General features: G+C 42.5%; 1 protein-coding gene across 1 annotated transcript; it reads left to right on the forward strand.

The window, feature by feature from the left end:
- The first annotated feature begins 5700 nt into the window (after positions 1-5700).
- On the forward strand, positions 5701-6276 carry LOC145942267 (uncharacterized). The gene has a single exon (XM_083048833.1). The coding sequence runs from the start codon at positions 5701-5703 to the stop codon at positions 6274-6276; it is 576 nt and encodes a 191-aa protein (XP_082904959.1).
- Positions 6277-14137: the final 7861 nt, after the last annotated feature.

Genomic DNA, 14137 nt, shown 5'->3' on the forward strand with positions numbered 1-14137 from the left:
ACATACTTTATTGTTTAAAAAATTGCAGTACTTCAAGATGAGCTTGATTATTTATAAATAAATAAATCCAATGAAAGTGAAAATGCAATAATAAATGAAAATAATGGAGATGAAATGAAAAGTATTACAATCGAAGAAACAACTGGACAAAGCGAAATGGATAAAGAAATTATGGAATTTAAAAATGGTAAATAGTAAAAAATAATAAATTTTTGACAAAAAAATTATTTATTTAAATTTTAATAAATTTTTAATAATTATTTTATCATTACTAATCTAACTAATTTAGATCTGTGTGAATAATTTACTAAATTTATTAATTTAAATTTTAATAAATTTTTAATAATTATAACATTTACTAATCTAACTATTTTACATCTGTGTGAATAATTTACTAGCTATTGTATATCGCTAATCTAGCTATTGTATATCTATATGAATATTTTTTAAACATTGTTTTTAAATTAATATCTACATATAAAATTAATAAAAATACAATAAAATATAAAATAAATAATTTAAAAACAATTATAAATTTATATTCTTATTTCTATTAATTTTAATATCATTATTTTAATCTTTTTATTATTAGTAATATCTATAGATAATTTCTATTATTTTTAATATCACTATATAATTTTTAAAATTATTATTAATAATCATATAAACTAATTTAATTTATAATTAAAAAATTTCAGTATTAGAAGATGGACTAGATCATTTATTAATTAATGCAATAATTGAATTTGAAAAACAAATGGAGTATAAGAAGAAAGAATGTAAAAAGAAGAATAAAAAAGAAAATAATAAGCGTAAAGATGACAACGATGATAATAAGAAGAAGAAACATAAAAAATTAATGTGATTAAAAAAAAATTTTTTAGAAGATTATTTATCTATATATATATGTATATCTCTATATGTGTATTTAATTTATATGTATAAATATATTTATCAAAAAGATATTAACAATTTTAAATTTGAAAAAAATATTTCATAAATAAATTATAAACGCACGTACGTGTACAATAAAAAATATCAAATATATAGATATAAAGAGAGAGAATGAGGTTAAGAAAGAAAGAGATAGTTGTGTGTGTGTGTGTGTGTGTGCGCATGTGCGTGCGTGTTGTGTGTGCGTGTGTGTGCGTGCGTGTTGTGTGTGTGTGTGTTAGAGAGAGAGAGAGAGAGAGAGAGAGAGAGAGAGAGAGAGAGAGAGAGAGAGAGAGAGAGAGAGAGAGAGGGAGAGGGAGAGAGAGGGAGAGGGAGAGGGAGAGGGAGAGGGAGAGGGAGAGGGAGAGGGAGAGGGAGAGGGAGAGGGAGAGGGAGAGGGAGAGGGAGAGGGAGAGGGAGAGGGAGAGGGAGAGGGAGAGGGAGAGAGAGAGAGAGAGAGAGAGAGAGAGAGAGAGAGAGAGAGAGAGAGAGAGAGAGAGAGACAGAGAGAGAGACAGAGAGAAATCTGGATTATTAATCTAATAATAGATTTATTTTTAGAATTACATAAATAGTGAAGATGCTCTTAGTGCCGAAAATGATTTATTATTAACGTAAGTACAAGAGTTATAGCGTTCACATATTTATGTAATTTATAATGGTCTTATTTCCGCGTCCACGGCCACGTCCGCGTCTACGGTTTCGGCCTCTTCCTGCTATTGCCCATCGCGGTTTTTTTTTCACTGTAAAAAAAGATAAGTAGTAATACTATGAGAGTTCTAACCCTGGTCCTCTGAGGGGGGTGCGGGGCGCGGGGGGTTCTCCGAGACGAGGGGTATGACGTCACGCGGGGTGGGGGTATCTCGTAGGCGCGGGGGCTGACGTCACGCGGGTGGAGGGGGATGTTTCGACAAAGGAGGGGGAGTTTTCTGAGTGCAATATTTGTAGATGGTATCTTTACGACTTTTTTATGAGGGTTCTTAGACATTTTCCCCCAAAAGGTATAAAACAAGCGCCGATGATTAACAATTTTGTACCCTCGTTAATATAATTTTATTACGGAAGCGCCGATGTCCGGCTGCTCGAACTTGTCAACGGAGCGTTCTAGAATCCATTAAAACTATGTTTTTCATTTTATAGACATTTTATCATTAGGAAAGGAATGAAGATTTTAGGGCCGACGCTGCGACGAACATGTCTAAACGTGATTTAATAGGCCTCTACCTATTTGCGTTGACGTTCGGCAGCTTTGTACCCTCGCGGAAAATCTCCCATAAAAACGAGAGCGAAACATTTTTCTTAATATTTTTTAAGGAAGAATGCAACGTATCGGCGCCAACGTTCGGCAGCTTGTGTCCTTACTCCTCTATCCATAAAACCGATATCTCGGGAAACTATCTTTTGAGATACGCCAAATGTTAGAAAAGAAGATAGAATTAGGTGAAATATATATAAGGAGGATGAGAGCGCGTCAAACCATAGTACGATTTGAAAGCGCATAGATGCAGCGGTGAAAAAAGTTTAGTGGTTACTTTCTTGTATTAGAAGTGTTAGTGGTATAATAGTGAATGAAAGAAATAGTGGAAAACATCGAGCAGAACGAACGCGACCTGTTGGAGCGGTCCCATCAAATCACCACCTTGGGCGAATATTTTGAATGGGCGCTGCGCTGCGAGGACTTTATCAAACTGCTCGAAGAACGCAGTCGTGTCAAGCGTCCGCGACTCTCCATTGGATATAGACAATCTTTGGTTGCTAGAATCGCGCGACTCGAGGGTGCAAAGACTCGATTGCAGAGACAGTTTATACCCAGTGGTGGTAATTACAGTGGCGGTAATTACAGTGGCGATAATAACACGGGAAGACTCGTTTGGCGAGAGATCGATACCGCGTTCGAAAATCGGATACTGACAGGTGCGGTGATTAACACAGACTATATCGAACCGCGACAATTTTTGGAAGACGCTAGTAGTGTAGTACTCGAGCAAGTGCAAGATGTTATAAAAATACACAACTGTGCAAAAGTAAATACCGTGTTCAACGGTGAGTTTGTGACAGGTGATAAGCGCTCCAACAAAAGCATTAACACGCGAAATTATGAACTCTTTCGCACGTCCGATTTATACGAGTGGTATGAGCGGCATGTCATCGAATCCACATTGGCGTCTCTCGAAGAGTTTCAGGAACGTGATAGCGGATGGGCATTGTCACGAATCCTTGATCTTACGGTCAACGTCAACAAGTGCAATCCTATGCGCGCGGGGTGTTATCTAAACTTACCGCGAGAAATTATGATGAAGAGAGCAGTGGTGAACGTGCGATCAACGGAAAATGCATGTTTTGCATGGTCAGTGGTGGCCGCTCTGTACCCCGCAGAAAGACATGTGGAACGAGAATTTTCATATCCCCATTACACGACAGTGTTAAATCTTCAGGACATTGAGTTTCCGATGACGTTAAACCAAATTAAAAAGTTTGAACTGGCAAATAACATCTCAATCAACGTCTACGGCATTGAGAGGAAGAAGGAATTATCTATTCTTCCGATACAGCTCACCGATCGGAAGAGAGAAAAACATGTAAATATGCTGTATGTGGAGGAGGACGACAGCGTTGGGCATTTCGCGTATATAAAAAATCTATCCCGGCTTGTCAGCACGCAACTGAGCAAACACAATGGTCAAAAATATATCTGCGATCGGTATGTATATTTATTGCAAACTATATAATAATTGTAAATAAAATTGTAAATAAAATTGTAATTTTTTTTTCTTTCACAGATGCTTGCACTTCTTTAATTTGAGCGAAAAATTGGAGGCTCACATTGCGGACTGTCGAGAAATGAACGACTGCGCTATCCGATTACCAAGCGATAAAGACAAGTGGCTCGACTTCGACAACTACAACAGAAAGGAGCGACTTCCCTTCGTGGTGTACGCCGACTTGGAGTGTGTGCTGAAGAAGACGCCGGAACATGCGTTATACTCCCAACATCACGAGGTATTTAGCGTTGGGTATTACGTGCAATGTTCGTACGACAACTCGTTATCCGCGTATAATTCTCGCCGTAGTATCGATTGCGTTTCATGATTCGCCGAAGAACTTAAAAATTTAGCGCATCGCGTAAAGGGTATTTTGTCTGATAATGTCCACATGACAAAATTAACGCAAGATGAATGGGAAAAATTTCATAGCGCCACGCATTGTCATATATGCGAGAAACCGTTTGCGCCGGATGATATACGCGTACGCGATCATTGTCATCTGACCGGGCGATACAGTGGTCCCGCGCACTCAAACTGTAATCTAAACTACAAAGACTCTTATGTCATTCCTGTAGTTTTCCATAATCTATCCGGCTATGACGCACATTTTATCATAAAAGAAATAGCTACCGCGTATGAAGGACGCGTAGATGTGCTTCCAATAACAAAAGAAAAATACATTTCATTTACGAAGACTGTCAATAGTACCGACGAGGATAAAGATCGGAAAGCTTGCATGAAATTACGATTCACCGATTCATACAAATTTCTCAATGCTAGTCTTGACAAATTGGCATCTTTTTTGAATAAGGATAAGTTAAAAATTTTGCGTTCCAATTTTTCCGCATTATCCGCTAACAATTTTGAATTATTAACGCGAAAAGGTGTCTTTCCGTACGAGTACATTGACTGCGTGGACAGGCTGCAGGACACGCGTTTACCACCACGCAAATCGTTTTACAGTTCTTTAACCAGTGACACTGTATCCGAGAGCGACTACGCACACGCCGTCAACGTGTGGCAGCAGTTCTCCATTCAAACCTTGGGTGAATACAGCGATCTGTACTTAAAAACTGATGTCTTGTTGTTGGCAGATATATTTGAAAACTTTCGCGACACTTGCATCGCGAGTTACGGACTCGACCCTACGTATTATTATACTCTTCCTGGGTATACATGGGACGCCATGTTAAAACATACACGCGTAAATTTCGAACTGCTTACCGATATCGATATGGTTATGTTTATTGAACGGGGTATACGCGGCGGTCTAAGTCAATGTTCAGGAAGATACGCGCATGCTAATAACAAGTACATGCAATCGTATGATCCGTCGAAACCATCGTCGTACCTTATGTATTTAGATGTAAATAATTTGTATGGATGGGCAATGTGTCAACCACTGCCTTATGCCGATTTTCGATGGGTCGACGATGTATCTAATTTTGACATCTCGTCAATAGCACTCGATTCACCTACAGGCTATATCCTCGAAGTAGATTTAGAATATCCGCAACATCTTCACGACATGCACACTGACCTACCGTTTTGCCCGACACGTGACAAACCGCCCGGCAAGCGGGAAGATAAGCTTCTCGCAACGCTATATGATAAGAAGCGTTACGTCATACACTACCGCAACCTGCAGCAGTGCACGCGTCACGGCCTTCGCGTTACAAAAATACATCGCGTATTACAATTCACTCAATCCGCATGGCTCCGCGATTACATTGAACTAAATACAAAATTTAGAACACAAGCGAAAAATGATTTTGAGAAAAATTTGTACAAATTGATGAACAACGCGGTATTTGGCAAAACGATGGAAAATGTGCGTAATCATGTAGATGTAAAATTATTGACAAAGTGGGACGGACGATACGGTGCAGAGGCGATGATAGCGAAACCAAATTTCCATAGCAGGAGCGTTTTTTCAGAAAATTTAATTGCCGTAGAATTACGTAAACTAGAAGTAAAATTTAACAAACCAATCTATGTTGGTATGTGTATACTCGACATATCGAAAGTGTGTCTGTACGAATTTCATCACGAGTACATGTCACCGCTCTATCGTGACAGATGTCGGGTAATGTACACCGATACAGATAGTTTAATATATCATATTAAATGCGAAGACGTGTATGAAAATATGAAACGCGATATCGCTAGATTCGATACGAGCGATTATCCAATTGACAACGCGTACAGTATACCGCTTGTGAATAAAAAGGTGCCAGGTCTAATGAAGGATGAAAATAATGGCGCAATAATGACTGAATTTGTAGGACTTAGAGCAAAAATGTACGCTTTGCGAGTAGATGGTAAGAAAGATACAAAAAAGATTAAAGGTGTCAAAAGTAACGTTGTCGCGAGAACGATAACATTCGACGATTATACGCGGTGCCTGAACGACGAGATTGAAATGACACGTAGTCAGTCATGTATTAGGTCGAAATTGCATGAAGTATACACCATCTGCGAGACAAAAATTGCTCTAAGTCCGTACGACGATAAGCGGTATATCATACCTGATTCGACCGACACATTACCATGGGGACATTACCAGATACCCTTATAAAATATAATGTAATATAATGTTATGTAACATATGTGTATGCATTTCATATATTGGAACGGAAAGGATGTATTAATAAAGATTTTGTATTTCACATATTTCATGTATATTGTAATATTTCAAATACTTTTATATGTTGTACACATTATATATTTTTTAATTTTGAGTAATTAATAAATACAATTTGTATGAATTAAATTGCATTGTCCTTATGTATCCAAGAGTTGTGCGAATTGTCAAATCCCAGCCATTTTACGTAAACCTCGTCACCCCTCCTGCGCAGTACTTTCTCTACGAGATATACGTCCGGATAATTCGCGCTATGCAACTCGTGCTCGTAAAACGCTCCAGCGACAGATGATTTGCGATAGTCCTCGAGTAGATAGGTTACGGGATTAGTACGCTGCACTTTAACAATTTTAAATACTTCGGTTGTCCAATTTGGTGTGTAACCCTTCTCAAAAAGTTTCTTGTACTTGCTAACGCGTACCGGGTCACCTACTTTGCCGGAGCGGCAATCTTTATATTACTATATACTGTTTTTAAAAGTTTATCAGCGGGGGTGACGTCGGCGGGTCGCATGCCGATCGTTCGATGCTTGCGCGCGTTGTAATCCGATACGAGTTCCGCCAACGCGTCGATCCACTTGTAAGTTCCGTTCAGCGTAAACATCTTCCACATGTCGTTCTTCAGCGTGCGATAGAATCGCTCCACAACCGATGCCTTCAATACCGAATATGTAGAATAGTGATTGATGTTATGTTTCCGTATAAGCCGTTGCACGTCGGCGTTCTAAAATTCTTTCCCCATATCGGTTTGCATGTTTCTCGGGCATCTCTTGCTATCTCGAATTATCTCGGCGATAGCGTCAGCCGTCTCGCTTCCACCTTTACTCTTGAGTGGTATGGCCCACGCGTACTTGCTCAACACATCGATGACGGTGAGTATGTAGTGGTAACCTCTGTTGAAACGAGAGTACGGACGCATCTCGACGATGTCAGCTTGCCACAGGTCATCGTATCCCCGCACATGACGTGTCTTCGGGGAAAATTTTTCCTTGCCGGCGCGTGCAGTTCGTTCACGAACTGCCGTTTCTCCAAACTATGTTGTTTCATCGCTTCGTCGGTTTTTCTCGATCGCCGTTTGTCGCTCGTTTTATGATTCATTTTCGTTTGTCGTTCTTCAATAGCCGTTCGTAGCCGTTCCTGACCCGTTCTTGAGCCGTTCGTAGCCGTTCCTGACCCGTTCTTGAGCCGTTCCTGACCCGTTCGTAGCCGTTCCTGACCCGTTCGTAGCCGTTCCTGACCCGTTCTTCAGCCGTTCCTGACCCGTTCGTAGCCGTTCCTGACCCGTTCGTAGCCGTTCCTGACCCGTTCTTGAGCCGTTCCTGACCCGTTCGTAGCCGTTCCTGACCCGTTCGTAGCCGTTCCTGACCCGTTCGTAGCCGTTCCTGACCCGTTCTTGAGCCGTTCTTGAGCCGTTCTTGTGTTGTTTACTTTCGTTCTTGACCCATTCGAAAATCGTTCTTGATTCGTTCGCTGCCTTGTTCACAGTCGTTTCTAATCCGTTCGTAGCCTCTCCTGACCCGTTCGCAGCCGTTACTGACCCGTTCGCAGCCCTGTTTGAGTTGTTTGTAGCCTTGCATGTAGCCTTTAAAGACTTGTTCGTAGCCTCGTTCGCAGCCCTGCTTGAGTTGTTGGTAGCCTCGTTCGCTGTTGCTAGGCCGTTCATAGCCTCGTTCGCAGCTGTTGCTAGGCCGTTCACTACCACTCATTGTAGTTAGATAGTAGTTCGATAATCCTTCGTAGCTGTTCGATAATTGTTCGTAGCCGTTCGATAACCCTTCGTAGATGTTCGATAGCCGCTCCTAACCCGTTCACTGCTGCTCATTCAGGTTGATAGCCGTTTCTGAGTTAGCGTTAGCCGCGCGTTGAAGTTCGTTTATCACAATCTGTATTGCCCGCACATCCTTCTCGAACGAAGTCAGCTTCTCATCTGATTCTTTCTGTTGATTCATCAATCTTTTAACGCAGGATTCCACATACAGTTTGTTGACGGCATCGGTGTCAGCCTCAGGTTGCGCTACACGACGAATCTTCCTAGACCTTGCGTCATAGTCCGTAACGACGCGACACAGAGCGTTTTCGTGCACATAACTTTTCACCAATCTATCCCAAGAACCGCTTGTGCCGGTTGCATCATTTCTTGGTTCGAATAATCCAAATTTGTTGATAGGCATTTTTTTCCCCCGATACGAGTGACGCTGATCGACTGATTAGATTTGTCGAGACACCATTCAATTTATAATAATGCCTGCTTCGCGAAGTTCCTCGATGATCGACAGAATCTCATTGTCGTGAGCGTTGTGGCCAGCTCGGCGCGAAGCGTCCAGCAATCGTATCCGATCCACTAGCTCCTTGGGGTCATCCCAGTGTATGTAATCGATCTTATTGTCGGTTAGCGCCATCGCGTGAGGCATGAATACTCCCTTTCCAGATTTTTTCTTTTCAATCGATAACAATGGTGCGATTATATGTTTGTACTTGTATCCCCTGTTGCTTCGTAATTGGCCTTGTGTGTCATAATTGCGTTTATGCGCGTTCGTCGCCAATAATATGCTCTTGTATTTACGCATATCATCCTCCGTGTAAATGTCATCATCGGGAATTCTCTTGAAGATCAATTCGTATAATCCTGGTGTACCAATGTACCTCACTTTGTCTATAATTATAGAGTCATATTTGTCAATGTCGAATCGTTTGTTACCGAGACGCATTTCATCCTTGTCGAAATAGACACCGTACACGTGATCGATTTTCCTTTCTTTGTCGCCACCGAGGAGAGTGCTCATGCACTCTTGTCCCAGTGGTCCCAAGTGCTTTCGCAACATTTCTTGACCTTCCAGCGTTTGTAATGTGTTTCGAACAAACGATGTTTCGAGCGTGCTGCCCGAGGTTTCGAAAACATTTTCGTTTGCGAGTGTTTCGGGTATAGGTTGTACGATTCTCGTTGTCGTGAACGGTGTAGAGGTTATCATCGGTTCATCCAGTAAAGCATCCGATGTACGCTGTGTCGATGAGCGATTCGGGTTTGACCGTTTCCTCTTTTTCGGTGTCGCATCATCCTTCTCCTCTTCCTCTTCCTCCTCCTCCTCCTATTCCTCCTTGTACCGCTTGATAGGTAAGATTTTAATCTTTGCGGTACTTTCCGGCTGGTTTTTCACCGCGATCGAGTTGTCGACAATCTTTTGTAGCGGCTCAATAATAGGTCTAAAATGGGTCTTGATCGCGACATCGTCATCGATCTTACCGGTCTTCAAAGCGCGATGTTTCTTGCGGATTGATTCACTAGTTTTCGCAATCTCCTTCGCTATCTTTTCACGCTCGCGAATATTATCGTTCTCAGCCATGTCGGTAGAGTGTCGAATGCTCGTGTTTCACCTCTCTCGACAGAACATCGGCAACGACTAATTGTTTTGCGGTATCGCGAACACGTTAAATCCGTTTCTGTATCGGCCGATCGTAAGCGAGCTATCCTTATCTATCACTAGAAATCCATACTTTTGCTGCCAACAAGTACGACATAATTCACTGAAATCCTCGTATGTCATGTCAGTATTCACGTGATCATTGTACACATGTTTCAAGTTGGTACCATCCTGTTTAAACAAGATTAGCAGGTTTGCGTTGTCGCGTATAAGATGTTTCGGTATTCTTGCGTATGTTTGACAGAGATAGAAGCAGTCGACGTTCGAGTGGCGTCCCATTGAAAAATATTCTCTTATCGTATTTTGTTTGTCGCACGACACGTCATCGAAAACGAAAATCGAGTTTGGACATGCTTCGCTCGGTGGAATGACGTCACTGTTATTGGAGAATGTAAAATAGCCGATTTCATCGATCGACGTCAACAAATTCTCCAGATACTGATATTTTGGCTGTTGCAGTGACTTTGAGTACACGTACACGTTTTCAAAGCGGACGCCGTGCGGGCTTTCTATCAAACTAATCAACACGTTAGTTTTACCGCAATTCGAGGGGCCGCAAACGATCGCGCGTATAGTAGTCGGCAGTATCGTACCGTGTCTACGTATCTCCGCGTTGTCCCCCATCGATCGTAATCTGGCGTCATAATTCGTCACGCGTATCGCGAAAGGTTGTCGCACGAATCTCATTTTCCCACTCCCCGATTGAATCGAACGCTTGCCTATTTATAGCTGCGCGGAACCACGAATCGCTCAGTAACGAAAAAATGTTTGTCTTGCTATCAAGTCCTTACGATATTTGTAATTTGAGCGTCGAACAGCTACAATTTGTGTCGAAAACAGTTTTATTGCGAATGTGTGGCAATTACGTCCACTGCGTGTGGGACAAGCTTCCGGAACATATAAAGGCGGATTTGGAGGTTCAAACTTATCGCCGCTGTTTCGAACATTACAATCGACCGTGGCAGCAGACGCACATCGACGGTCCAGCGCCGATGATAAAGGATTGCAGCGAATGTCAGCGAAAAAAATAGGTAGAGGCCTATTAAATCTCGCGATAAACGCACTTCCGATCGAATTCCATATCCCCGGCTATCAGTTTTGCGGTCCGGGCACGCGACTACAAAAGCGATTAGCCAGAGGCGATCGAGGTATCAACCCATTGGACGCAGCGTGCCGTGAACACGATATAGCGTACTCTCAAAGCAACGATCTCATCGAGAGACACGCGGCAGATAGGATACTCGCCAAGGAAGCGCAAACTCGCATCGTTGCGAGAGATTCGACTCTCGGTGAGAGAGCCGCCGCCACAGCTGTCTGGGCAGCGATGAAAGCCAAGACGAAGTTCGGTATGGGCCTGAAGACGACAAAGACGAAGACGAAGAAAAAGATGGCGAAGAAGCGAATACTTCCGGTAGCGAAACGTGGGGGTGTATTGCCGATTCTACCAATGTTGGGCGCGCTCGGATCTCTGGTCGGTGGAGCGGCTGGTGTAGCAAAGATGGTGAACGACGGAAAAGCCGCACAACGTCAGTTGCAAGAGATGCTACATCACAATCGCGCCATGGAAGGTCACGGATTGTATCTCGCTTCATACAAACACGGACGAGGAGTTTCAACGAGAAAAAAGGGGGAAAAAAAAACGTCAAAGAGACGCTAAAAATGCCACAGGGCGTAACTACCAACATACAATTGCTACAACTGGCAAAACGTATGCACATTCCGTATTTTAGAGGTGTTTTCATGCGTGATTCATTACCGATCGGTGGTATATATCGAAACGAGAGCGGCATCGTAAATTTGGATAACGCTAAAGGATCGGGTACTCATTGGGTAGCGTATGCAAAGAGGGGGGATCGCGCTATATATTTTGACAGTTTCGGCAATCTTCGACCGCCGAATGAATTGGTGCGATATTTAAATGTGACAAAGATACAATACAATTACACACCTGTTCAAACTTACAATCAAAGCATCTGTGGACAATTGTGCTTACAGTTTCTCTGAGCGGTCGATGCATGTGAATTTAAAGACTGACATTGCGCTATTTAACTCAGTATGCGTTAAACAGTTTTGCCGATATATCTATGACATTCACGCTGTCTGGAAAGAGTAGCGTCCTCGCGGCAAACTACTTTCCCGCCGTAGATTTGAGCGACGATGAATACGAGCTAGGTCTAGCGGATTTTGAGACTTATCATACGATATCGAACGTGAATTCCTCGAATAATAAATTTTACTTTGGCAAAGATGACGCGGAAATTACGATTCCCGAGGGTTCGTACGAGCTGCAAGCGATACATGAGTTTTTGAAACTTGCAATTTTACGAAAACGTCCGCGACACGCTGTTCATGACGATGATAAAAAACACGCTGACACCACGCATATTCGGACGAATGACGACGGTGACTTTGAAGATGGAGAATATCCGATAGTGCTCCGCGCTAATTATAATACGATGAGGAGCGAGATCAAATGCGCCTGCAGAATGAATTTTAGCAAGGCTAACAACATTGGATCGCTGCTGGGATTCTCGAACCGTATACTGCAGCCGCGAAAATGGTACAAGTCGGACATGCCGATTAATATTATCAACGTGAACATTATCCGCGTAGAATGTAATGTGACCGCGGGCGCGTACAGCAACGGCAAACTCGTTCATACGATACATGAATTTTCACCGAGGGTACCACCAGGATATAAGATATCGGAAACACCGGCGCACATCATTTACCTGCCGATCATCGTGCGGAGCATTACGGATTTAACGTTACGCGTTGTCGACCAGGACAGACGATTGCTCGATTTTCGAGGAGAAGAGATCACCATTAGATTGCACGTACGACGACGACAGCGATAACGTACGTGTGTGGTGTATGAGATGCTCGTGTTGAACGGATCGAAAGACACGAGAGATAACACAATCTTTACGGAGCCAGCGACAACAACAACAACGTCGACATTCACTAATATCCAATCATCCGGTTGCAGTAAGAAAAAGAAACTGAACGCATCAAACGTTGCGTTTTTACAATCTTTGGGATTCGCGGTGCGAAACATCTGAACAATGACCGACATCCTCAACATCGGAGACGAGCCAATCTTCGACGATCGCATCGTCAAGATCGAGACTCACACGTACAACCCGTTCGCTAACACAACATTCGGACACAGTGATGAGATAAGAATACCCATACAACAACAGGATCTGTATACGTTGCCGTATGAAAGTTTCCTATACATCGAGGGAGAACTAAAGATAAATAAACCAGCCGAAGGATCTGCTGTGATACTGGGAAATAATTGTGTCGCATTCATGTTCGATGAGATTCGATACGAACTCGATGGCGTGGAGATTGATCGCAATAGAAACGTGAGAATAACAAGTTTGCTCAAAAACTATGTAACGATATCATCCGATAGAAGCGTGATTATGAGAAACGCCGGCTGGACTGATCCGACTACTGCGAATGGAAACTTCAATTTTTGCGTACCGCTCTACATGTTATTGGGATTTTGCGAGGATTACAGACGAGTGGTGATGAACGCTCGTCATGAGTTAATCTTAATACGATCGCGCAACGACAACAATTGTCTGATTGGAGATTCGACGCTGGAGCCTGTGATCAACATATTCAAGATACAATGGCGAATGCCGCATATGTTGTTGAGCGAGATTAAGAAGCTGTCGATGCTGCGCGCTCTGGAAAGCGGACATTACCTCAGCATGGGTTTTCGCTCGTGGGATCTGTATGAGTATTCGCTATTGCAGCGTACAACCAAGCATTCATGGGCCATTAAGACAGCGACTCAGCTGGAGAAGCCACGATATGTTATCTTCGCTCTGCAGACAGGTCGGAAAAACATCATGTCTGAGGATATGAGTCGATTCGACGATTGCAAGATGACCAATGTGAAACTCTATCTGAACTCGGAATGTTATCCGTACGACGATATGAATCTGGATTTCGATAAAAACAGATGGTCGATTCTGTACGATACGTATGCGCGTTTCTGCAAGAACTATTATGGATACGAGTATCTCGAGCCGAGTCTCACCGTCTCAATGTTTCTACGGAACGGTCCGTTCGTGATCATCGATTGTTCTCGACAAAACGAATCGGTCAAGAGCGCAACCGTGGATGTGAGATTGGAATTCGAGTGTAAGGAGAATGTGCCGATGAATACCACTGCGTACTGTCTCATCATACACGATCGCGTGATCCAGTACAACCCGTTGACCAATGTTGTGCGCAAAATCACTTAAACGCACCAACAATTTAGAGAGAGGGGGAAGCATAGCAGAATATAAATCAAAGTGTTATGAGATAGTTGCCATTCTTCTTTTTAACTGATACATCGAAGAGAGAGATCTCGTC

Source organism: Prenolepis imparis, unplaced genomic scaffold (genome assembly GCF_030444845.1).
Source record: "Prenolepis imparis isolate NDT839.2.m4 unplaced genomic scaffold, iyPreImpa1.0 SCAF_10, whole genome shotgun sequence".
In the NCBI taxonomy this organism is placed as follows: domain Eukaryota; kingdom Metazoa; phylum Arthropoda; class Insecta; order Hymenoptera; family Formicidae; genus Prenolepis; species Prenolepis imparis.

Coding starts and splice junctions, on each gene's coding strand:
- LOC145942267 (XM_083048833.1), top strand. CDS start 5,701: ATGTGTATACTCGACATATCGAAAGTGTGTCTGTACGAATTTCATCAC.